Source organism: Notolabrus celidotus, chromosome 3, assembly GCF_009762535.1.
Source record: "Notolabrus celidotus isolate fNotCel1 chromosome 3, fNotCel1.pri, whole genome shotgun sequence".
In the NCBI taxonomy this organism is placed as follows: Eukaryota; Metazoa; Chordata; class Actinopteri; order Labriformes; family Labridae; genus Notolabrus; species Notolabrus celidotus.
Window position 1 is genome coordinate 25,063,726 of NC_048274.1, and position 26,175 is coordinate 25,089,900.

The 26,175-nt window shown below is 38.1% G+C and overlaps 1 protein-coding gene across 1 annotated transcript; it reads right to left on the bottom strand.

Moving 5' to 3' along the window:
* Nucleotides 1–722: 722 nt before the first annotated feature.
* Nucleotides 723–22,997, bottom strand: lpin1 (lipin 1). Its single transcript, XM_034679483.1, has 23 exons — nucleotides 22,853–22,997; nucleotides 19,283–19,483; nucleotides 18,793–18,888; nucleotides 14,585–14,681; nucleotides 14,270–14,489; nucleotides 11,775–11,840; nucleotides 11,430–11,522; nucleotides 11,066–11,180; nucleotides 10,439–10,631; nucleotides 10,151–10,303; nucleotides 9,946–10,039; nucleotides 9,336–9,535; nucleotides 9,076–9,169; nucleotides 8,812–8,881; nucleotides 6,666–6,758; nucleotides 6,503–6,567; nucleotides 6,248–6,386; nucleotides 5,531–5,679; nucleotides 5,251–5,337; nucleotides 4,912–5,064; nucleotides 4,290–4,404; nucleotides 4,020–4,123; nucleotides 723–3,883 (listed from the first exon to the last, which is right to left on the bottom strand). The coding sequence occupies exons 2-23, from the start codon at nucleotides 19,472–19,474 to the stop codon at nucleotides 3,712–3,714; spliced, it is 2,760 nt and encodes a 919-aa protein (XP_034535374.1). The 5' UTR covers nucleotides 19,475–19,483; nucleotides 22,853–22,997; the 3' UTR covers nucleotides 723–3,711.
* Nucleotides 22,998–26,175: the final 3,178 nt, after the last annotated feature.

Consider the following 26,175-nt stretch of genomic DNA (forward strand, 5'->3'; position numbering starts at 1 on the left):
TCAGGTAGAGAACCATTAAAAAGTCCATTTTGCATGATATGTCACCTTTAATATCACCTTAATTACAAAGTAGCTTTGATCCTGTCTGTAGCTGTTGACAGCCTATAGTTTCTGTTCTAGTCCTCAGGCTAATTTCTCAAAAAAAAAGGGTGTGCATTCCCTGTGGGTAATACACTAACTATTGAATACTACCTCATACAACCCCACCCTTAAAAAATATATTTAAAAAAGCTATCCCTTTAAACACTGGAGTCTGCAGGGGGTGCTCATCATTCCCAGTGAAATGCTGATACTTATGCATTACAAACAGTATTTACAAAAATAAATTGCCAAAATAAAGTCAGTCAGTGGTAGTTAATGGCAAACGGTGGCAAGTAATGGCAAAAGGAATCATTAACACTGCTACATACATATAATATGTATAATAATAATAGTCATCTGCATAACTCTTCTTCTTCTCTTCTTCTTTCTTCTCAAACATATGCACTCAATATTTATCAATGTAAATATTCAAAACATGTGGGTAGTTTTAATTTTTGCATATGGTATGTTTATAATTATGTTCATATTGTATTTAAATATTGTGGTATAGTTAATCAAGTAATTAGGACACAAATACAGTAAACTGCAGAGCACTCTCTCTCTCTCTCTCTCTCTCTCTCTCTCTCTCTGTCTCTCTCTCTCTGGAGAGAACAAGAAAGTCACATCAAGAGCCAGAAACATCAAGAAGCAATCACCTTTGAGTTTATTGAAAAATGTGTCCATTGTACAGACGCTGTTCATTATAGCTTGCACTGCACACTGCATCATAGGCTGCTGTTTTACATGGGATGGCAAACTAGAACAATATCCATGTCAACACAGAGAAGGACTGGATAACTGATCCAGAGCTTAAATAAATCTTTCATAGAAAGAATTTGATGCTAAACATCTAAAAGATGATTCACATTAAACGATAGGGACGCGCATGGTTCCATTAAAAGAGGAAAGCATTTTCTCTTTTTGACTTATTTCAAAAGAACTTACACTTTTGACATTGTTTTACTTTTTTCACATGATGTTGAGAAAAATCTGATCTCAAAACTGATCAGATTGTACTTAGAGCCTGAATTATTACAACATGTCTACAAGTCCCATATACTAAAAACACCAATAAATGATGCCAAGCCTTATAGTCATAGTTTCAGATTGATACCCTAATTGCAGGGAACTTTTTTTAGCATTGTGAGATTTGTAAGCCAAAATACGCAATCACCTTTTCTCTTTTGTTAAACCGAGGTACATGAGGCAAAAGATCTAGTTATTCGACAGTGATCATAACATCCATGTAAATATGCATCCTCACTTTACAACAGCATGCGTCCTTTGCATTTTTCTCCCTCACAAACCACTCTGGACTACAGGCATGTTATCAATATCTTTAGATCTAACTCAAGGTTAATTCCTGATTAGTTTTTCCTTTAGACAAAGTCATTCACAGTACAGACTCAAACATATACACACAGAGTATATAACATCAGATAAGACTCAGTCACAAACAACCGAGGGCTCATTGACAGTACTCTGCTTTTTTTCAACCTTTTTTTTTTTAGATATGGGATACATTAAATGCAGAGTACAAAGATCCTCATACACTTGAACTAAAATCAGATGATTTACTTTGAGAACTTTTTTTTTTTTTTTTTACCATTTCTTGAAACAGTTTTGCATTCAAAGTTGCTTAGAACGAAACATTTTTGCAATAACATGAACAGAGGAGGTTTTATGTGAGGTGGTAGTATTCCTCTGTTTGTTGCAAGAGGTATAGGTATCATCAAACATTTTGTTGAGAAAGAATAAAACACAATGCAAGAGTTAAAAATAAATCAACCCACTGGTTTGTCTAATACACTGCAAGCTGACCTCTTGCTTTAGTGGTCACTTTGTTGTGAAACTTCCACCTCTGAGTACGACCAGAGGCAGCTGGTAGAAAAGCATTGTATGGCTGCAAGTGCATTTGAATGAGCACCACTAACAAAGTATTTTAAATATCCATACTTTTTTTTAATTTTTTTATAGTTTACTTAATATTTTCTAAAAATGTATGTTAATTATTATTTACAGTGGTTTTCCCATTTAAAGTTATACATGTGGTTAAAATAAACTGATTTCCATGTCATAGAAATGAAGTACAGTAGATTCAAATGATCAGTGAGAAGAAAAATTAGGATTTGATGAAAGATTTAAAAAGATATATGCAGAACAACAACCAAAAAGTAGCTGTGTTTGAGTAGAGAATTTGTTTAGCATCTGAATGGACTCTTTTTAAATCTCACTACAAAACAGATAAGTGCTGTAAAAGTATTTTGATCTGTACAGTAATAACATTACAAAACTAAAAATAATTGACTGTATGTCCTATAAGGGCTGTACAGTATTTGCATTGATGAGCATTAGTCATTAGAATAACATACACATGAGTGATTCATACATTATATTCTAGCATGTCATTGGAGTTAAAATATAAAAACAGACTGACGTTATTTGCATTGCACTGCATTTATCTTGAGTATTGTCACTGTACCCTGGTAAGAAAATGTGCCATAGTCACATTTTTCACAGTCTGTCGGTCAGTGGACCACACACGTTGCACAGGAGGTGACTGGTTACACTTTCTGTGCTATTTTTGCATGATCTGAATGATGTAACTGTAAAGTGAAGTGCTGTTTGTGTTGCAAAGTGTTGTGCTGTCACACCTGAGGTCAGTAAAGTAACGTTTAAGTAAAGAAAACTTGAAGCAAGTCCCTACTCCCTACTTTTCAGTGAAAATATTGCTTGTAAGTGTAACTGGGGAAAAACAGCTCTTGAAAAATATTACAAATGAGTAATGAGACAACAGTTTTATATGCGATTTGATTAGTTCTTGTGCATTTCAATGACTTTCATGTCAGTCATTGAAGCCAGTTGTGTAGTTAAACTGGTGGGTTGAGAATTTCTGTGAAGCATTTTATGTTTCATTATATGGTAAGATTTGATGTTTTGGTAGATTTCCATGGATGCTTCCCTCAGCTTTAGTACATTTTTCTATTATATCACGTCTGATATAACACTCTAAAAAGTTATAGTGTGTCTAAACCACTATTCCAACATGTCAAAATTATAGTGGTGTATGCCAGTTTTACAATCCACCAGAAAAAACATAGATAATTGAATGTAGTTAGCTCTTAGTTGGCTTATAAAACGTGCAGTGACAGGCATCATACTGAGGGGGTGTACTGTGTATGGGTTTATTTGTGGTATATTTGTGTGAATGATTCTGTATATGTTTATGTGAATCAGTGCACTTATATATGTGTTATATGTGAGTCCCTGTGTTGACCTCAGGAAGAACCATTAGTTGGCCTCACTCCAAAGTAGCTGCTGAAATGTATCTGAGATTCTGGGTCCTATTTGCAAAGGACCCAGCAGTTTGTATTGACACTGTTATTGGAGGACTGTGAAAGACATTCATATACTTTGAATAAGTAATCTCAGTAACGTATTATAAGTGGCATCCTTCCTGATAGCTCAGTGTAAGCTTTTTGGCTGAATTCTCAGGTTAGTCTTTGATCATATAATAATCAGCATACTTAATCCTTATCACAGCAGCCAGCTTTACACTGTAATCAGAATACCACTGACTGCAATGTGGAGAAAAGCTGCATCCTCAGTGCTGGATTTATCTGGGTTTCCTCAGCTTGTTTCAAGGGGCTGTGGTAGGTCTTCTTCCTGGTTGGTGCCATCAGAAACTTGTTCGTTCCAATAGTTGCACTGGCCAAAGGTGTCATCACGGGGGAAGCCTGCTCCATCATCTTGACCCAAGATGGGGAAAACATGATCAACCACTTCACACAGACCACCGAACCTGAGAGAGACACAAACCAGCATTTACTGACACAAGCTGCACAAAAGCAGAGACTAGACAGTCGAACATCTGTGCACAGCTGTGTACACGGTAGGACTACATGGATGAGAATTTGTCGAACAAAGAGTGAGCTTACGAAGAGATGCTGGTTTTGGCGTGCTCCTGAACCAGCTCCCCCTTAGGATTTACAGTGAAAATCCTGTTCAAAGGAACTCCCACTTCTTTGTAGGAATACACATCCTGAAAACACACACGTTTTCAGTCAGTATTGCCAACAAAAGCAAGAAGCACCCACATTGTACAGCCATCATAAGGCCAACACAATTAATTATTTCACACGATGAACACAAGTAATTACTCTCATAACATCACATAATGCACTTAAAGACTTAAACAACCATCTCACCGTAGCTCTGTTGCCGAAAGCAGCATAGAAAGGTTCAGTGTTAGGGTAGAAAAGGTGCTTTATGTCATTGAGACACTCGATCTTAAACTTCTCTGGTTTTTTCTCAATCACCTCCCTACAAAACGAGACATGTAACACATTCACTGTCAAGGACATCACAGATATTATACTCTTTGTAGCTTATCCATAATGCAAATTTGTTCCAATCCTTCCTAAAACTACAGTAACCATGTTTATAAATGACAACAGCAATATGTCATGGCATTATTTCAATGTACAGGAAAAAAACTGCGCTATATGTGATTACTGGCTGCTGTGAATATTCCAATGATTAACAGTTATGATACCAACATTTTGGTTGAGCAACCATATAAATTCAGATGATTTTAATGTTTGATTTTTGGGGCATTTTCGGCATTAATTTTAGGACAGCTGAAGGGAGAAGGACATGTGGGGAGCAGAGAGCAGGGCAGACATGCAGCAAATGGTCGTGACCGGGAGTTGAACCTGCGATCTCTGTGACAAGATCTATAGCCTCCCTATAGGAGTTTTGCTTAGACAGCTAAGCTACCGGTGCCCCAAATTCAGATTATTTTAATGAAGCACTTTTGAAGATGTTCACCTGTGCAAGGCAGAGAAAAGGCTGCTGGGACTGAGTAGCACTGGGCCCAATGGCAGCATGGTTCCCCTCTCATTGACCCAGTGCAAGTAGCCTCGTGTCATATCAGCCATGCCAATAGCCCTCGCTGAACAGTACATGAATTTATATCCATTCCTGTAACAGAGAGAAAGAAAGAGAGAGCTTCTTCGATGTCCACGCTGGTTTAAATAATAGAGCATAGGAATCATGCCGACAGCACAGGAAACCAGTAAAACAGATAGAAGTGATGGCTGGACTATGAGAGCAGTTTTTTCTGCTGTGCTCAGAGCAAAATTGTGCGGATTGTAAGGAAGCACTCACTGGCTGACTTTGTGGTAGAGACGTGCGATTCCCTGGTGTGTCCAGTCTTTACCCAGTGTGGGGAGGATGTGACCCAGTGTGTCTGACCTGGAGGCAACATCAACACAATCAATACAGATGCACTTCATCAAAGTAAGTCAACCATCACAAATGTAAAACATGACACCTGCTGGTGAAAATCTGAACTGTCCTCTGCTATGGGCTGATTTTTCTGACACAAGGAAGTCTCACTAATTAGCTTTAAAGAAAAAAAGTAGAAGCAAGACTTGCTTTCTCTTACCTTGTGATTGTCCCATCGATATCTGAGATGACTATCTTGTCATCCCAGTTCCAGAGATAGATAGTGCCATGGCAGCGGCAGGTGCCCTGATACTGAGTGGTCACACTGAACACGACCTCATTAGGACCCTCCTTTAGCTGCAAGCTAGCCTATAAACAAGCACACAGTGTTAATCAGTGAGCACAGTAAATGAAAGAACTTAGCCATACAAACGATGAAATAATCAGTAGAATGGTTTTCTTGTCAGCATAAAGATTAAAATAGAATCCATGTCAAAACTTTATGAAGACAAAAATAGAAAGGCTTTTCTCTAATGTAGTGACCTTCAGTGCAGAATTTGTAACAGGATTCTTAAATTGGCTGCAACAGCACATATTTCAGGGAGGAACGTTTCGTCCACTGACTTGGTGCATTGCCAAATTGAGGGGATAACAGATTTATTTAGAAGATTCCTTAATGTTGCCAACCATATGTCCGCATTTTTGCAGTAATAGAGAATTGCCAAGAATACCATATGTTGAGACTTAAAGCCTCAGTCTGGCCAAAGGGAACACGGTGTATGCATGTTTGTTATTTAAGCACAAATGCTGCTTTGCCAGGATTCTTGCTTCACTGTTTTGAACCATTTGCAACTTTTGTGGGCAGTCACTGCAGAGCTCAAATACTTTAAATGCGTCTCTCCCCGTCAAGGGCAAAACCAACTGCAGAAACACATACCAGCTGCTCTGAGGTGAGCCGTAGAGTCTTCTTATAGCAAATACTGGCTGAACTCATGAGGGGATCAGACAGGCAGGACCCTGATGCCTGATTGGACAATCTGTGTTCTTCATCACTGGAGGATGACTCATCCTTCACTCTGAATAATCAAAGACAATCAGTTTGGTATGGGAAAAACATGACAAATTGTTTAATTGAATTTAAGAGGAGGCAGATTAGACAAGCAAACAAAGGTCGCAGTTTGTTTAATGTTACCTGTTCACTGAGGGCATTGTGAGTGAGCTCTCTCCTTGGTCTCCCCCTGCCTCCATCACTGATTCCTGTGGTGCACAAGGTCATCAGTGACTTATATGAATAAAATATTCCTATATTATGAAGGCTTATAATTTACAAAGAGCATGTGTATCCGTGTACTTACGGATTTGGAGTCACTGTTCCTGCTCCTCCATGAAAACCACCAGCGTCCTCCTTTTTTTGGCATCTTGTCCTTCATGATGCTCTCCACTGAGGCCTGAAGACAATTGTGCACATACAACTCAAAACTGACTGAAAGTGTAACACAAAACTGATGACAATAAACTCAAAGCAAATCAACATAGAGAACACAAGTAAATAGAAAATTGAAGAAACAAACTGAAAGAGCATAAAATAAAAATTCTAAATGTAAAGTAAAAAAAACAAAAACGAACATATTTCACACCATTCTGAATTGGAACTCAACTGCCAAAAGCAAGGCAGTTACAGGTGAAAGTTGAACAGCATGCAAGCAAAAAGCAAATGATGGAAGTAAAACCTGAAGGGAAGAAACTATTGAATGATGAGACAAGATAGCAGAGGAAAAACTCATGAGAAAGAAAACATTACAAGCTACAGAAAGAGACATACGAGACATAAAAAGGTGGATCAATAAAGGCTGGAAATGGTTACTGAAGTACTGAGAGAGAGAGAGACAAACTCATGCAAGGCAAGCAATGCTAAGCAAAGCATTAAAACATCATACAGGCTGGGGAGGACTGGAGCCAAAAAGACCAGGGAGGCAGTATGAGAAGAGGCCAAAAGCCGAAAACACATAACTCAAACACCAACACTTAGTACACACAAACATGGAATGGATTATGGGAGAAGAAAAATTAAATAAAACCAGAAAAAATAAAGAGGGGGGAATAGAAAATTATCATAGTGTTAGGAAAAGAGATTCAAAGTCACATTTCTCTGTGGTGGTAGAAGACCAGAGAAGCTTTCACATGAGTGTTCACAAACAACCAATTTCAGTCACAGAGTCACTCATTAATGATGTGTTCAAACCAAATACATGTTGTGTTTATTAGTAGTTAAAGAACTGGATTAATTATGTTGGTAAGAAATACAAAAACACATTATCTTGTTGTTTTTCCATGACTTAATGAGAGGACTCTTGCGAATGATTAACAGTGAACCAAAGTGAAACATCAAACCAAAGAAAGATATTTGCAAAATGCTAGGAGTGCACAGGAGAGAGTGATGTAGGGGGTTGCAGAACACTAACAGACAGCAAACATAACCATACAAATATAATAAAATACTCAAATTAAAGTTAATTCAAATTACAATAAAGTTATTATGACTTTGCACCGCTGCAACAAACAACTGTTTGCCTCTTGCAGCACTATCATAGTTTTGATCTACATTTAGTTTTTTTAACTGCTCCTTTTTAAGGACAGGTGCAACACCATACAACAGATGACCGATACAGAACATAAAGAATTATAATTTAAAAATGTGTGTATTTAAGTGTTCAACATTGTTACAATAGCACCATAGTATACTTCTAAATCATTATCTTTGGAAGAGAAATATTGTTCATTTTAATCCAGTCATTATATATGGAAGAGGATTAGGGCCACTGGAAGAAAAAAAATTAAGGTAAATTTTTTTTTTAAAATTATTATTAATCTGAGAAAAAAGTCAGAATTCTGAGATTAAAGTCAGAATTCTGAGAAAAAAGTCAGAATCAGAATCAGAATCAGAAATACTTTATTTATTACTGGGGGAAATTCAGTTGTTACAGAATGCTCTTATACACAGTATGAAAAATTCAAAATATTAATAGAAAAAAAGGAATAAAAGAAGATATAAATATGAATGAAATAATATAATTTGGATTAATAATAAGTATATACAGAAATGCAAAATAGTTACAGTTCGCTTGTACAAAAGCACTGGGAATGAAGGTATTGTGTACAGGATGTTGAAGTGGCAGGGATATTGCACAGGGTATCGAATTCTGAGATTAAAGTAAAAAATTCTGACTTTTTCTCAGAATAATAATAATAATAATAATACGAAAATAGACCTTCATTTTTTTTTACAGTGGCCCTAATCCTCTTCCATAATTATATCATACTATAACTGATCATCAAGAAGAATTCTTCATATAGGTACTTTTTGCAGATATTTTTGGTTAATTTAATATTACATTGTAGTTCCTTTCTACCAACAATGCCATAAACAAAATCATTGTAACTTACAATCACCTGGTAACAAATGAGAGCACTGATTTGTGTTTATCACTGTGGTGTTCTTACCTGCGGCAGTGGTTTCTGATAGACCTGCATGGCCAACATGACAGGAGCTGCTGTGTTCCAGTTGTAGTACCTGAAATATATGACAGAGGGCGCTATTAGCGCTTCTTTACACCTTGGCCTTCTATCTGCAAAACACAACTCACACATTTCGTTCTATAGGAAGAATTATGACTGCTTTATGACACTTAATACTTTCTGTTGTGCATGAGATTATAAGATCAGAGATATAACATTACATAGTGAATAAAGTATAGCAGCACGTACTTGTTTCCTATCTTGACCACCAGGTTAGGATCATCGATTAAAGAAGGGTTTTCAGAAAACTGCTGGTAAGAAATTGCCCTCTCCTGGAACTGGTCTGTTACAAGATAATGCACAGGTTAACAGAAATATGTTCAACAGGTACATTTTCTTATGGTATGTTTGTTTATTCATAACAGGTAACATAAAAATTTTTTCTATAAAATACAAATTCAAAAGCTCCATGAGTTTGTCATCCCTCTCTCACACATTCCTCGTCATACCTCTTGTGATCTCTATGTTGTCTGTGAGTCCTCCACACAAAGAGATGGCAACATGAGGCAGGTCCCCCATCTGGTCTGACAAACTGTCGACACCGCTGTCCATCCCACTGCTTCCCACTGACTGTGGGGACTGGTTAGCACTGCGCACTGCCATCATCATCATCTCTGAGTCCAATTTCATAGAGTTGCTGCCTCCATCACTAATGTAGGAGAGAGAGAGAGAGACCCTGTCATTGCACCTCTGTTTTGATGATGTTGTTGAGCTTTATAATATTATCAACTACAAATGTTGCTAAATGTTTGCTCATGTTAGATTAATGTTGAGTCAAGAGTATGGTCTAGACCTGCTCTTTTTGTAAAGTGTCCTGGGATTAACTTTTGTTATGATTAGGTGCTATATACAAAAAACCTGTCCGATCAGTAAGTCTAGCCAGAGAGAGTCTTCTGAACTCTTTGGTATTCCTCCATGATTGACACCACACAGTTTATTACACCCCATGAAATACCTCAGTACAGTAGGTGTGTTTCCTGGAAGGAGTGTGTTTTACTATTCACACTTGAAGTCATGCACAGACACGTTTGACACATGAATATTTGCTCTTTACTGAACCTTTTAGGGAAGTACAGAGCGGCAACGTCAGGCTCCAGCTCTGTAATGTCATCAAGGTACATGCCATCTTCACCCAGGTGTTGGCTTCTCTTTTCTGAGACATACAGAAATCAGTCAGGAGCCCACATAAATGATGATATTGCAACATACAGACACTTTGATGTTGAGAAAAGCCTTTGCACTATTTTTGGTGGAGAACTTTTACCTTTCCTCTTGGATGGTGAATCTGTTCCTCTGATGGGGCTTCCTCTGTTTCTACCTTCGTCAAGGTGATCGAGGAGCATCCTTGGAGATGCTGAGCCAGCTGTTATACTTTCCATCTCTGCACACAGTGGCCCAACACTATCCACTGCTCTCTCTTAATAAAGATAATTTAGAAAAACAAAATTATGATATAAAAGACATTAACTTGAGAGTTCCTGCTATGAATAAGCAATTCTGTCTCACTAAATACACTCTAATATAGCTGTATTATGGAAACAATTTTGACTACCTTGCCCTCCTCCAACCCTGTGCCCAGTCTTAGTGTCCTTGTCTCCATTCTGAGTCTCTCCTGGCTGGGGAGCATAGAGAGTAAGGGAGGGGGGTTCAGTGTCATTGATGGCTCTGAAGTGAGTGCTGGTAGACACTGGGATGGAGACTGCTGAGGCTGGATCCTGCTTCTGGTGGGAAGTAAGGAAGGATGGCTGTGAACGAAGGGAAGACAAAGAACACATATCAGTCAATATTTAGGACTTTTCAACCATAATTATCATTCTAATCTAATTTCTAATTCAATTGTATCTCTCATTCAGATACCAGCATGCTACATGCTCACATATGTACACATTGGGCTTAACTTATCAAATCAGTGCAAAAGCTGAGCTGCAAAAGCAACATGTTTATATTTCATGGTTGGCTATGTGTCCCTGACATTGACTGTATATGGAAAGAAAGGATGGAAAAACAGTTATCAGTGTGCCCTAATTTTGTAAGCCCTAAAGAGCTCCCCCTGCTGACTGGCTGGTGTAGGTCTTAAAGCTTGCCTCCTCTATTATATCAGATGAAGCAAAGAAAGAAAGCATCCTTACTTATGTCTACATGCATTAGTTTATATAATCTGACTGAAATATGAAAGTACCTGTGCAGCCTGTGGCAGCTCCCCCCAGGTCCACAGCATCTCAGGGTTGTCTTTGTTCTGATTGTTTAACTCTGAGTCGCTTTTTGGTGTTGATGACCGAGAATCATCAGGACTACTAGGGAAGCCACAGACACATGAGTTAGATCACATGGTAATCCTTATGAAACACCTAAGTACCATTCAGTGATTTTAACATTCACATCAACTTTTGAGAGCAGGACAAATAAGACATGAACTAACAAGCACATAAAAGCATGAAACAGAAATCATGATTAAACACATTTTCATAATTTCATGTTGACATTGATTTATGCAATAAGTGGGTTTTTCAGTGGATCAGAGAGGCTCAAATTAAATGTGATACCTAATAGAGGAAGGGAAGTGAGAGGTCTGCTGAGGACAAGAGATGGACAGACCACACATTGGAGGGATGGAGAGAGTCTCCTGAATACCTTTACTACAGGCAGATAAAAAGACACAGAGAAGACGCACAAAAACAAGAAAGGTGGAGGCAAATGGAGAGAGACAGTGAATCAGATTATCATCATCATTGTGAGCACAGAGAATGTGTTAAAGGCAAAGCACAATTTAAACAGACTAAACATCAACAGAAGAACTGAATAAGAGGAGTTTAAAGGCAGATGATAAAGTAGAAAACTAGTTTATCAGAACATATTTTTCTGTGTGTGTGAATTTAGTGTCAAAATACCTCTGTGAGCGGATCCAATCAGTGCTGGGGCGTGTGTGTGTAGACCCTTGATCCCCATACACAGGTCTGATGAACACACACACATGCAAGAAGTTATCAGTCATAAATGCACACCTAAATTGTTTTAAATTCTTTGCACATTTGTGAAAACATTTGTCTTTGCAATTCAGCACATAATTAAAATAGATTTAAACTAGGCATCCACATGTAATAACTTCCACATGTAGTAACTTCTTTACCTCAACCTTGAAAAACACCTATGAGATATTCTCAGCCTATTTGACGGTAACCACACATCATAAACAGCCTAAAATCAAGTACAGTATCAAGCAGGGCCTTAGAGCTCCTGGGAGGAACTTTCTGTTTGTGCTGCTTTTGGTGCCCCAGAAAACTTTTACAGTAGCAAGCAGTTAATCAACCCACTGACACCTACGCCCCGCTAGCAGTTCTAGACAAACAACTGTAAAGAAATAATCAATCTCGTCACTGATGGTCTCTTTGTAGGTCAGAAAGAGACCTCAATATTTATTTCAGTCTGTTCCGTAAGCTAATAAAAACCCTGTGCAGTAGCTTTAATCGGAAACATATTTGTGCATGCCTTTAAGGGTTTCAGGAATTTTCCCATCCTTTGATGGGGGCAAACTTCCTTAAATAGTCTCTGAACCTCTGCAGTAAGAATTCATTGTGAGTCATTATTTCAAAGAGACAGAAGGAAGACTGTGGGAACAGGATGAATCCCTGGAGAGTGTCCTGAAAACACATTTGTTTTTAAAGGGCTTTGCACGTGCATATGTAAATGCAAACATGCACACACACGCAGGCTCTGTCATTAATTTATTTCTCCAAGCTGTTTACCATTTTACTTCAACTATTGAAATAATTTTGCATGTAATAGTTTGTTCCATGGGAGAGTGTTTTTCTGGGTAACAAACAGTTTCCTGCCAAAGGAAGGAACATTTCTAGTAATGTAACTTTTTTCAGTGTCCTGAGCCTTTCTATTTGAATCTTACCAACAGACCCAATTCAGTAAGCTGGCTTTTAATTATCTTTTTTTGCCTTTCTTGTTGCCATTTGTAATAACTGAAATTTGATTGTTGTAAATTCATGCCATGATCTGCTGCTGTCCTTTTATCTTAATTAAAATCAATGAACCAATCCTAACAAAGCTAAAAGTCTGAAGTCATGCTAGAGCTCAGTGATGGTCTAAATGTGATGTACATACAGAGACTTAAGATATAGTTGTCAGCCTGTTTAAATGTAAGTTCAGCATATGCTTATTGTTTTTTGTTAATTGGAACTAGTCTAATGAGTTCATGATTAGCTTAGTTTTTTTCCTTGTGTTTCATGCCTTCGTTCCTCCCAGTGTTCATTCTGTTTTATAAGTTATCCTTTGTCTTCTTTGTGTTTAGTGATCCATGTCTTGTGTTGTCGTCCTTTGTGTATTTTCTTGTGTTTTAGTCTGGCCTATTTATCTTGATCCCTGTGTTTCCAGTTTAGTTTTACTTTCTACCCTTGTGTATTTCCCTCCTTTTTTTGATTAACCACATAAGTTTCACCTGTGTCCTGTGTTCCACACCTGCGTTGATTGTGTTCGATCATTGTACGTCTCTGTTCTGTTCTCTGTGTGTTGCTTTACCTTTTTTTCCCAGTGTTTTATTTTGAGCTTTTTGGATCGAGTTTCTTAGACTTTTATTTTGTTTATTAAAACCTTTTGTTTTAAATCTGCAGTTGGGTCCTCCTTCCTCTGTTTTTCCCTACTTGACATAAAGACAGAAAAGACGAGGATTGCGGGAAAGTCGTCGATTGTGTGAAAATGTTCAACCTGTTTAAGTCCCTTGATTATGACTGAGTGAATTACCAAAGCTATTCCAATTCTACCAAAGAGAAACATGACAAAATGCCATGGTAAACTATTGAATGTTTCAGTCTGGTCACAAGTTGTTGACATGTCGATCCTCAGACCCACCCACACAGACAGCACCTCTGAAATTGGACTAATTCGTGTTTGAGCACTAACACAGTGTCCTTCTTGTTTTTCTGATTCATATGGTGCAAATGTGAATGCTGTTTCAGACAGCTGGAAAAAGCAATCCCACACTCATTTTAGCAATAAAAACAGAAGACAATTGTCTCCTGGTTTCAGACAACAAGGAATCATTGGCATTGGTTCACCTTTTCCACAAACAACATTCTGACTGCTGACGAAAGTTGTTTACCACAGGGTTAGAATAGACTGACATCTAATAACCTCTCTCTCTCTCTCTCTCTCTCTCTCTCTCTCTCTCTCTGTCTCTCTCTCTCTCTCTGTGTGTCTCCCTCTCTCTCTCAGTGTGTCTCCCTCCCTCTTTCTCTGTCACACACAAATTTTAAAAATGTGATAATACACCCAAGGCCTAGAAATACTGGAAGTGCCAAGGTATTTTTCTCTCTCTCTTTCCTGGAAGTCCATAAATTTCACACACATTTTAGAATTCATAATGAACACATGCACACACCTGCTGCTTTCCCCGTCTCTCTCCTCATCTGAGCTCAGGTCAATGGTAAACATGTCCTCTTCATCCGAAAACTCTTCTCCGCTCTCCTCTCTCCTCACCACTCCTCCACCTGCATCTGGTCGGGCCTTCCTCCTCCTCTTTCTCCTCTTCTTGTTCACCCCGCTGTCACTTTGCTGTGGTCCCAAGTTTTGAACTGGGAGTGAGCTGCATGGGATTGTGTCTGTGTAATGAGACAGAACAGTAAGACAACTGTCCTTAAAAATAGTTAAATAGTCTGAATAATCCAAAAATAGAAGTTGTATGACAGGGGCCTACCGTGGTGACGCGCACTGCCCCGGCCCAGCTGGGACTCCATTAACTGCTCGCCCACTGACATGATGGGTGAGGTGGCGAGGTATGCCGGAACTACTTCCTGTCAATGGAGGATAATAACATGATCATCAGAGGTCATTATACAAAAAAAGTTTTCATTTATACTTCAACTTAAAGTTACACTATTTTATGTTAGATGATTTGGATTTGGCAAGTTATTCTGTAAAAGAACATGTTAACAATAAAGTGGGTAAACAATAGTGTACGGCTTCATGCTTTATGAGGATGTAAAGCTATACCATCTTAGTTTAGCCTCCTAGCATAACAAAATGTGCCTATCAGAGCCTTACACAAAGCACTGTTTTGGCTAACGAAAATCTAATCGATCAACAACACTGAAGCATGTCTCAGTCTGACAGGGAACATGAAAGCGTGCTTCATATTTCATGGCAATGTCATGTAGAGTACTTGAGGCATTTAATTTTGGCTAAAAAATACAATATGCCTTCACAATAAGCCAAAGAAATCCAGGATGGCAGAACGGAATCTGAGTTTCACTTATTGATGAGTCAGAAAAGCTTATCTGTGAGTGTGTTTTCTTAATCTGGTGAGAATTTGGTTTAGAGCCTAGATTAGGAAAATCACACAGAGCTTCCTGCCACACTACTCTCACCATATTGACTCTGCAGAAAGAGAAATACTTCAAAGAGAGACACACACACACAGAGACACAGAGAGAAAGAGAAAGAGATGATCTGAACAGTGCAAGCTAACACATGACCTGTGAAAAACAAAACTAAATCAACATGCGTCCTAGGAATATGTAATCTTTGAAAAAGTCCCTTTGCAGGCATCAAGTATTACAGCAAAGACTCCATCACATGATGCAATTTCAGAGAATATCATGGACTATTTTAAACTTGCTGAGATTGGTCACACTGAACTGATAGTTGATTAACAGCCAAAAGATGAGACAAACAAGAAATAAACTTCATTTTTATGTTCTTGTCTGTCGAGGCACTTAAACATAACCACATCAAGATAAATTACACCATGTCTGTTTTTCTTGAACCGCAGATATTCAGAAATGTCTGATATTCAAACCTGGAAATTAATTTCTGCTGGAATGCTTTATTGATGTTTCATGTGCAAGATCTCTGATCTGCCAGCAAACAAGAAGGAACAAATCCTCAATATATGACTTTACAGCCAGAGGGGGGATTGGTTGTTAGAGAGGCACACAGGACTGGGCTCAGCGCCAAGGGCTTGTTCAAAAATGTAGTTAATCATTTTTTTATTATGAGGCCAGTGAGGCTGTTACTGACTTAAAGATTTCCATTCTATTGAATAAGCTACTATATCTGGCAGTCTTTCATCCCTTTTTTGTTTAGTCACCCTGTGCTTTGCTGCTGTACAGGATGTGCTGTATGTGTTATTGGTCTATGTCTCTGTTCACTGTTTGTCCTATTCCTCCTTTAGTGTGTATTTCTATCTGACCCTTTTTACTGTCTCCCTGTCTGTATGCACAGCATACAGATAAGGGACAGACAGTTTCTGTTTGCAGTCTGTGTGCCACAGACTGTAGATGAAGATGAATTTGGCAGAGCTATAAATAGCCCTGTGGTGCTTTTCCACTATGCAGGGAGAGAGTCGGGTCAAGGAGAGGATTTGAAACAGGGCCTAAACACTGTGACGGGCCAGGTCAAACAGAATAAGCATTTAGTTCTCTGATTTTGTTTGAATTTGATAAATCCTTGAGGGATTATTTCCTTTCAGATAGAATTCTCTTCCAGGACCCACTCTAAAGAAGCCAAACAGCCTTTAATACATTCCGATATGAAAAGGTTTCCCATTTTTGACAGAATAAATAATGAAAGCAGAGTTAGACCATGTAATCCTAAAGATTAGGAATTAGAGTTAGGATATTTTCCTCCTAATTCCTGACATAGTCAACTCTCATTAAGCTTACTTCTCAGTCTTGTTTCTTTCTGTAGCATGCAACTCCCTCCTTCCTATCACCACTACATCTTCCCATGAATTCTCACCTATCACTTTACAGAATCAGTTGTCAAAACAAAAGGACATGTTCCCTGCTCAGATTAGTTTCTGTGCAGAACAAACTGTCATGTAACATGATCTGACATGGAAAGATATTTAGCAAGGCCTTCAATAATGTCTTGAACAGTACATTAGTATTTACATTTGGCAGATAAGTGGTTTATAATTAGTTTGTCCTAACCCTATTAGTTGACACCTAAACAATGTATTAGTCACATTGACATGAGATTGTTGCAATGCTAGAGGACTACAGAATAAAGTGCTGATACAGTAACACCAGCTTAACACTGCATTTCAATATTTGAGGCTATAGAGTGCCTCTAGTGTTCTGCGTCTCTCCTTTCTGTCCTGCTCTTTGCTGGATACATATCACTTCTTTTACACAGTGACTCACATGGAGGATGCTTCTCTCATAAGAGTCCTTTGGGGCTGCAATTGCATACATATAATGTTTGTGCATTCCTACACAGGACTTAATCCAGAATCTGTAGGTGCAGGACTGGAATTGTTTGAGGTGTCCTGGTTTTTGTTTGTAGTACGAGCAGTATCATCAAGTATTAACAGCATTTCAGCAAGCTGTATGAAGAGCAAAAGGCATGGATAGTGGGATGATTTAGCTACAATCGGTGTCTTCAAACAGACCTCTGCATACAAGTGAAGCTAATATCAACTCTTAGAAGTTGTTTTTCAACACTGAATTTATTTCTTGTTTCTAAAGATACCAGCCGGACTGTAAACAGCCCATGGGTTTGGAGATGGCAGAGGAAAAAACCTTGAACTCTGGTGCTGATAAAGGAGATGCATTTCACATGCACATATATAAATCAGAAGCGTGAAATAGAAAAAAACGTTTGAGTTACTAGCACCAATGCATGGACAGACAGCTTTAAACAACTCATGGCCTTATTACCGAACAGCAGGCGAGGCCATGCTGCAGAAATAGAAAAAAATCCACTTTTTTTAAAACTACAACTCCATTTTCCAAACACCCTCCTTGGTTTTGTCTGTGTGTTCTGACTGATCAGTATCTGTTGATGCTGTCCGTCTCTCATGATGGGTTTATTTCCAGGAAACTAAAGTTATTCTGGTACACAGGATGCCACTCAAGGTCGGACTCTTCTGTTCCTTTCTGATGTTTAGCTTATATTTCTGCTGATGTGATCAAGTCTGACTCTCAGATCAGCACATTGCTATGTAACTTAGTTTTCTATTTCAAACCGCATGGTGTCACATTGTTCCTTTGTTATTTCACTGGTAAGGTTAACCATCTCAATGAGAGGATATCTTACTTTATACCATCATATGATTATAACAGTGTTTAATGTTTACACCATAGGTTTTTTTCGGACCCCGCCTTTGTTTTGTATCTACACACTTGCCCCCTGATCACTGTACTCTTTTATGTTATTTCTTGTTTGTCTTGCAGTGCTGCATTCTTGAACTTGAATGAAGTTGGTTATCAAAACCTGGGCTTGCATTGCAGGTATTTCATTTATAATGTTTCCTTTAAGGTTTGCTGCATTAGCTAATTTGAATACACACATACTGTTTTTTCTACCATGCATGACCTGTTTCCCCGGGCTGTAACGTCAATCCCAGATATAAAGCTTTACAAGCTTTTAAACTGAACTTACTATGTCATACTTCATCTTTTTACATCAAAGTAGGCAGTTTCTTTCCATGCAAATTCTTTTATGCATTGTTCACCTATGACTTAATTTATCTGTGTGATCACTGTGTTGTTTAGTAGTAAAGCTCACTGTTACAGCACAGTTTTAACAGGCGATTCACTGTAAAAAAAAAAAAAATACTTTGAAGCCTCCTCCAGCAGCTGTCTGGCAGAACATAATCTCCTAAATCTCATGGTGCATTTCAGACTACAGTTAAGGAGGGGCACATTTCTGCTTTCCCTGGGCTTGTCTTGGCAGGAAAACTACTATAATCCCATTGTGTTTTTGTAGTAAGTAAAGACGTCTTTTACAACTGTCACATTTCAAGCTAAATGTGTTCCCAGTCAAATCCACATGCTGCCTATATTTCAGTCACTCATGTCATGCCTAAAATATGACATGCATGACTAAAAATATATTGTGACCTATGTATGAGAGTGTGTTTACAAAGTCCGAGTAAAGACACTGTCACTCATAACTCACCAGAGTGTTCTCGGTTTCTTTGACGAAGAAGGCCTCGCCATTCTCCCCCAGCTTCATGTGCAAACTCACCGGCTCTCCATTAATCTCTATGTCCACCTGCACGACACAATAAAGAGCTGTTAAACAGGTTTGAAACTTACAGCCTGAACACTGTAACCTTTAATATGTAAGTTGAATGTAACTTATATACACAAAAAGACTGATGATACACTGTGAGCTGATATATCTTTCTTTGTAGGGCCATATTACAAAAGACGTGAAAGGCCTTCCACTTTACTGTTCTCTACTGACGGCTAAAACTCTTAGTAGAAGCAAAACTCAGTTACAAGGACACATTATGTTTGTGTCAATGTTGCTAGTCACCTTATAGTCACCTCACCTTGTGTGGCATTTTTCACATGTAAGAAATCTCAGAAAAATACAAGACAGGGATTATCGACCAATACAGAGAGAGAGAGTTCATGGGGAAGGGGACACCCTATAATCTTACCACTTTCTCACGAGACCGCAGCACACCCATCTTGCCGAAGCGGACGTGGAAAGGGGAGCACTGCAGGGAGCCATCAGGCTGTCTCACCACGATGACGTCTATACATCCAGACAGTGTTGCAGGGTTGAGTCCCCTGTAGAGCTCCTTGACTTGCACGAACACCTGACCCGCCAGCTGACCCACATAGTTCATGGTCTGTGACTGGAAGCACACAGGAGAGGAGGAAGGAAGGGAGAGAGTTGTTAATTACTTTCCTGCAACAAAAAAAATCCCAAGTGTTCTTCTCTTTTTGATTTTTATTATATTTATATTTCAGGCCTTTACCAAAAACAGAGAAACACACACCAGGGGGAAAATGACCTGTTATGCAGCTATAGGGTGTCAGGGGTCAAACCCTTTACAAAAGTGAGAGTTCGTTTACAAGCAAGGCCATACTGCCAGCCTACTAAATACCAGCCTACTGTGCAATCTAAGTTATTTAGCAGGTTGCTAAAACAGTGTCAGAATCCTTTATTTATTATTCTTGTGTTGATGAGCATTTCATATATTTGTGGCTGTAATTAGTTTCAGTGTAAAACTGTAAACAAATTCTGTTGTTTCTGTTAAAATCAAAAACAATATAAAACACCAACAGCCCCTTTTTCTCTCTGTAGATCCAACCCATCAGGGATGAGAGTAATCATGTGGTGCTGTGCCAGCCTCTCTGAATTATAGCCTTTAATGCTCTCTGTCTATTTTGCCAAACATGGCTTCAGAGAGACACACAGACAGGGGAAATGTATTTACTGGTCTACAAGATGGGTGGTTGTTGATACCATGTGCAGACAGAGAGCACGGGGAGAGGGAGGACAATAAAAAAAAACTCAGAAGACAACCCTGTAGAAAGATTAGTTGTTATTTTGTGCTGTCAAGTGAAAGGTCCAAAAGAAAGAAAATCTTTAAGACTACTTGTGGTCTGACTGTGGATGTGAAAGCAATGAAAGTTGGTGATGAAATGATGATTTCGTAAAATGACAACTAACACTTTTCATCTAGAGCAATGGGAAAGAACCACTTATGTGTCACACTAAACCTGTGTTGCTATTAAAGCTCATGTGACAAGTTTTTTGCTGGTTGTGAAACAGACTGAAACTTATTCTCTAAACAACCAAATGTAACCTTTCCCGACAAGAGTTGTTTTTTCTGTGTACAGCAGTTCTTTTAAATGCCTGGAACTGCTGCTGCAGGGTAGGTGTCAGTCAAAGTGATTCACTGTATGCTGCAGAAATAGACCTCCTTTACATTCTCCATTGCAAATATCCTCATCAAGTGAAACATTTGACTGTAAAAGAAGGTAGAATGAGATTGTTGCTGGGGTTTGTTTGTTAAAAAAAACACAACTTAAACATCTACATAAAAAGTTCAGCATAGAGAAGATGTACCACTTTGTCTTTTATAGGTTTAACATGACTGAAAGTAGTTCTAAATTGACACATAGGAGTCTACTAAATGACTTGGATAGATTCAAGGGACGTGTGAGGTCACACAGTGGAGAGAGACTACAAGGTGAAGAGGCTTAAGAAGAAGAAAATATGCAGGGAATAAGACAGTGTGACATAATTTACTGCATTATTTCCACCTGTTTGTGCTGACTCAGATAATGGCATCTAACACACACACACACACACACACACACACACACACACACATACACACACACACACACACACACACACACACACATTGTTACAGGCCTGCCAAACAGATGGCCCAATTTTTTTTGGCAGGCCATGTAAGGAACGTCTAATGATGAGGATGACTTGTTAGCGTCCATTTATGTGAATCGCAGATTAGGACTCCTCTGCTTTAATGACCAAGCGTCTGACCCATGTGACTAGCCTGCTTTACCAACACAAAACACAACATCACTGTGTGTGCTTCCAGACAGAGCCTCATCAAACCTAGTTGAAATCACACGACACAAAAATACCAAGGACTTAATTTAAACGTTCGTACTTCTTGAATATGCTGGACTTCTCTTCCTGCTTAAAACTGAATTAATCGAGATACATTTTCCAATATAAGGGATATATCACTATTATGACACCAGGACACTTTCCACCTGTATTACAATATTCAGGTTCATATGATTTACTTTAAAATAAAGCATTTATGAATTAAACTGTTCAGAGTGGCAGCCTGTGGATTATTTGACCCGTAGAAGCTATTTTGAGGATTTTTTGTTGATTAAAACTGTTGACTTCTTTTCAAAGTTATGAACAGAGATCAAAGTAAAAGATGGAAACAGAGATCTGAGAAACAGGCATCTCAAAACCTAGAGGAAAAAACAAGGAATCTTCTATGACCTGAAGCAACTGATGTGAAAATATGTTTTATTTTTAGCAGTTAAAGTGAGACTTCAACCAGAGTAAGTGTGAGTATTTGCTAAAGAACCAGGAGTAGGAAAGCGTAGCAATGGTTACATAATTATTTGACCCTTTTTTTCTTTCTTGTCCTTTTGTTGACATGGTGTCAAACACACACATGCTCAAGAACTATTTCTCCAAGTGCTACAGAACTACTATCACTGTCAACATTGACCACGTGTAAACCATTTACACACACACACACACACACACACACACACACACACACACACACACACACACACACACACACACACACACACACAACCTAAGCCTTGCCCAGTCTTCTGAGAAATCTCTGTTTCGCAGCCAATCACAAAGCTTCCCCATTATGTAATAAAACCAATCATGAGTCAAGGCTGTGGGTCATTCAGTGTCATGCAATACCATTGCTGCAATTGCTTATACTGCAGAAATAACACAATATTAAAAGAACATTGTCTAAAAAGCTGCTGTTGCTATATCAACAACATTTGTTCAGACCTATTGTGGAAACCACCAAACACAACAGAGGCTTTTTTTAAGAGTCAGTGTCAGCGCAGCACACAAAGTGATACAGCACATACAAATACAGAGGCACACAGAGGTGGCAGAGAGGCTGAGGGATTAACAGACAGATGATGATGATGATGTGACGGATTATCCAATTAAATGTAATGTGACAAGAGCAGCAGTCTGACACTCTCGGATTACTAACTAATACAGCTTGGACTCATCATCAATATGTCATTCTGATTAATAATAAAACTCATTTTTTTTCTTCATGCAGACTCATACCATATTCTTTCTGAATGAATAAGAAAATACAATTTTTGTTTGAGGTGAAATCTATGCCTACTCTAAATCTGGACAACAACTTATATGTACGAAAACATAAAGGCAATAAGCCTATGAAATAATAATAATAATACGCGGGTGATAATGTATGTAGTATCCCGTGTGGCCTGTGAGGCGACATGTAAACATCTGCACACGGGGTGAGGCTCTGCAGTCTGCAGCTCTGCCTTCATTCAAACAAATGCACATTACAACACGCACAAACAAACGTGGAGGAGGACGCTCGAGCCATAGTTATAGGATATTATTGCATAAATGTTCAATTCGGATGTGAATTATTCTCCTTACGGAGGGTTACTGTAGCCTACGGTCCAGCAGTGCTACTTACATTATTTATGAATTTCGCTTTTCGTTCTGGGATATTTCCGCCATCCAAATGTTAACACCAATCGTCCTTTTTTACAGTTTTAGTCCGCTACGTGTCAGTCCTCATATTACACATTATCGGTGGCTCTCTCTTCAAATCTGATCTTGAATCTTCTGCTCAAGGGTGCCTCGCTATTTAAACCACAGCTAAATTATTCCTCCCACTACCACCGGACTGCAGTGACAGAGGACACCGATTGGCTTAGCCGGAGCTGACGTCACATATTGTTGACTGAAAATTTCCCTCTTAAAATGAGTTTCATGGTTATGATAGTATGATCCTTGTATACATTACTCCTCTAACTTCGTACTATGTGAGGCTTCTGTTGTCTAGTTGTCTGTGTCACAATGAGTAAGCAAACTATTGGCATTAATAATTGCATTCTTATTTTCATCATGATTATCTGAATCATTGCTTTAACATATATTTATCTTATTTGATTTTCTATTTATCTATTTATCTATTATCTATTTCTTGTGTTCATCTGATCTTGATAACTCTACCTTATCTTTAACTTTTCTTTCCACTATTACTTATTTTATTAATTTACTGTGTTGATTTTATCTTATCTTTAAGTATTTTATTTGTATTCATGCCTTTTATAATTTTACCATTGCTGTTGTTTTCTGTATCTCTGTTATTCTATTGGCTGCACGTTTTTATGTATGAAAGGTGCTATATAAATAAAGTGGAGTTGAGTTGAGTTGAGAATAAACAATACATACTTTATATCCTACTTATAAATCATACGTAATATTTGTATGATTTATATTCACATTTTCTTCTCTTTATAAAAATCCCTTTGGTTTACTGTGTTATGGCTGCTTTGTTTATCCTCATTAAGAATGACATATGTATCAGTTTTTTTAGCTTTAACTTTAGCTAATCAGACAGACCCCTCTGACTGAATGTTTGACCTGTGACCTCTGACCTTCTGGGAAAAATGCTGCAGGGTACCAAAATTGATTATTCACATCATATTGATGTCTTCAGCAGTGTTACCGACAGGAACTATAATACAAACTTTAAAATATAAAAATATAAATTAATTATTTATTTTAATTCATTATGACAAATGGCATACTTTAGACTTCATGAAAAAATAAGCTCTTACATTTTTACTGATCACTTACCTCAACAATCAGATTTTTGTATATTTCTTATAATGACTTATAATTGATCTTTTTAGAGCATTATAGGGATAACAAGGCATTAGAAAGGTTGCCTTGTTTTAAAGTGGCCCTGAATTTGTTTATATGAAATGTTGTGAGGGTACTTCAAAGCTGAAGATTTACTGATGTGTTTTTTTTATCTGGGTTTCCCTGTCCCGCTATAGGAGTTATTACTTTATTAAAAAATGTATTATCCTCGGAGAAAGAGAAATATATCTCTATCAATCTTCAAGCTTCTTCTTTGGATCATCAGAGCACAGGGCTATTAGGTATCAAAATATACCACATAAAAGTTGAACCATATTCATAATATATATATTTATCTACATGCAAGTGAGGATAATTAGTTTACTGCTGCACAGCTTAAGTGTTTTTAAAGCATAACATTCCTATACCTATTGGTGATTTTAATTTTTCTATATTTTTTCTCGTATTAGCTATGAGCAAAAGAATCAACACCTTGAACCCAGCAAAATTAATACAAAGAGTGAGTTTAAAAACAGCTGACATATTATTTCCTAATTCTTTAAAAGCACATTCAAAATAGGAAGTGTTAGGGCATTCATTTCTTTAAGTATGAATGAAAGTCTTGAGTAAACAGGATCTTGTTCGTATTCCTAAGAACTACAAGTATAATATGTGACACTGGGCGGACAAGAATAGCGCTGACATTCAAGAGGCTCTCAGGCATCTGTATTTGTGCAATGCTGTGACTGTGTCTCAGTTTTCAAAATGTGAGTCTATCCACCTGCCCTGACACTTGAGGCCAGACCAAGACATTGTCAGATTGGAGAGATCATTTTCCTGTCTGTGTTTGATTCTAAGATGTAGACTTGAGGCTCGATTTGTTCAATACAAACTAAAACATGCATGATAAACTAATTGAACTGTTGCAGTGTAAAAAATAACATCAATCAACTGTAACCCTACAATAGTACCACTGTAGCTTAGCAAGGAGGAAGACTCTTGCCTTTTGGGAAGCCTCAGATTATCATGTAAAGAGCAAGCACGCAACAAGAACAGTTATCATAGTTTCAGGGTACCAAAAGTTTGCATTTGAAATATAAGCTTTCTATCTAAGTGTTTATAGCAGATTGAGTCCAATCTCAAATCTTTTTGGCGACAGGCTGCAGTTGATTAGCTTAGTTAAGCATAAAGGCTGCTAAAAGGGGTGAATAACAAGCTTTGTTTTGTCAGAAAACACCCAAATCTGCCTCCAGAAACTTCTATAACTTACTGATGCACAAGTTCTGTCTCATTTGCATCCAAACTTGTCAGATGTGGGGCTTTATCTTAGATTTTTTTCACTGAGGTTGCCAGGCATAAGCTAAACTAGCTGCTTGTTGGCTTTTAGTTTTGGATTGAGATGTTTGATAATGGTTGGTAATGGCATTTAAGAAAATGGCAAAGACTTCCACACATGCACAGATCAAGTCAAGTGAACAAGAAAAACATTCAGTGCATGACTGCAAATCAAATATTCATCAGGATAAGAAAAGGCCTATAGCAGAAAATGATGATACGTTATATCAGATTCATTGTTTTTCCTAACTGCTGTATGTTCCCGTCTGCAATCAGGTTATAGTGAGGTTATGTAAGGTGATATGGCTTGACCTCAGAGTCAAGTCCAGACACAGAGTTCCAACTTTAGAGAAACAAACACAGAGTTTGCCTCCCCACAGAGTTTCCTTTGACTGGGTCTAATGGCTTTTGTTGTTGCACAATGTTTCTAAGAACCAGACCGCCAAGTCACACACATATCCAACTATTACCTCTAGAAAGTGGTGATACAACACACCTACACCCATGGTGCGCATATTACGTTTTCTCTACATGTGAGCACTGAAAGAAAAATAGAGCATCTCTCTTTGAGTAACCACCTACAGAGAAAGATAGAGAGAAGAGAGTGAGAGAGTGGGGTTTATGTGTTTTCATAAATCTTCAGTCAAAACATGTCAATCACTCTGCTGTCACTCAGCACGATCACATATTTGTGCAGTGTAACTGTTTAACATGTGATTACTCAGTTCCTCATTGTTGCTGATGCACACACACACATACTCACACACAACAACAGCCAGCACTAGGCAGCGGGAGAGGGAACAAGGAAAC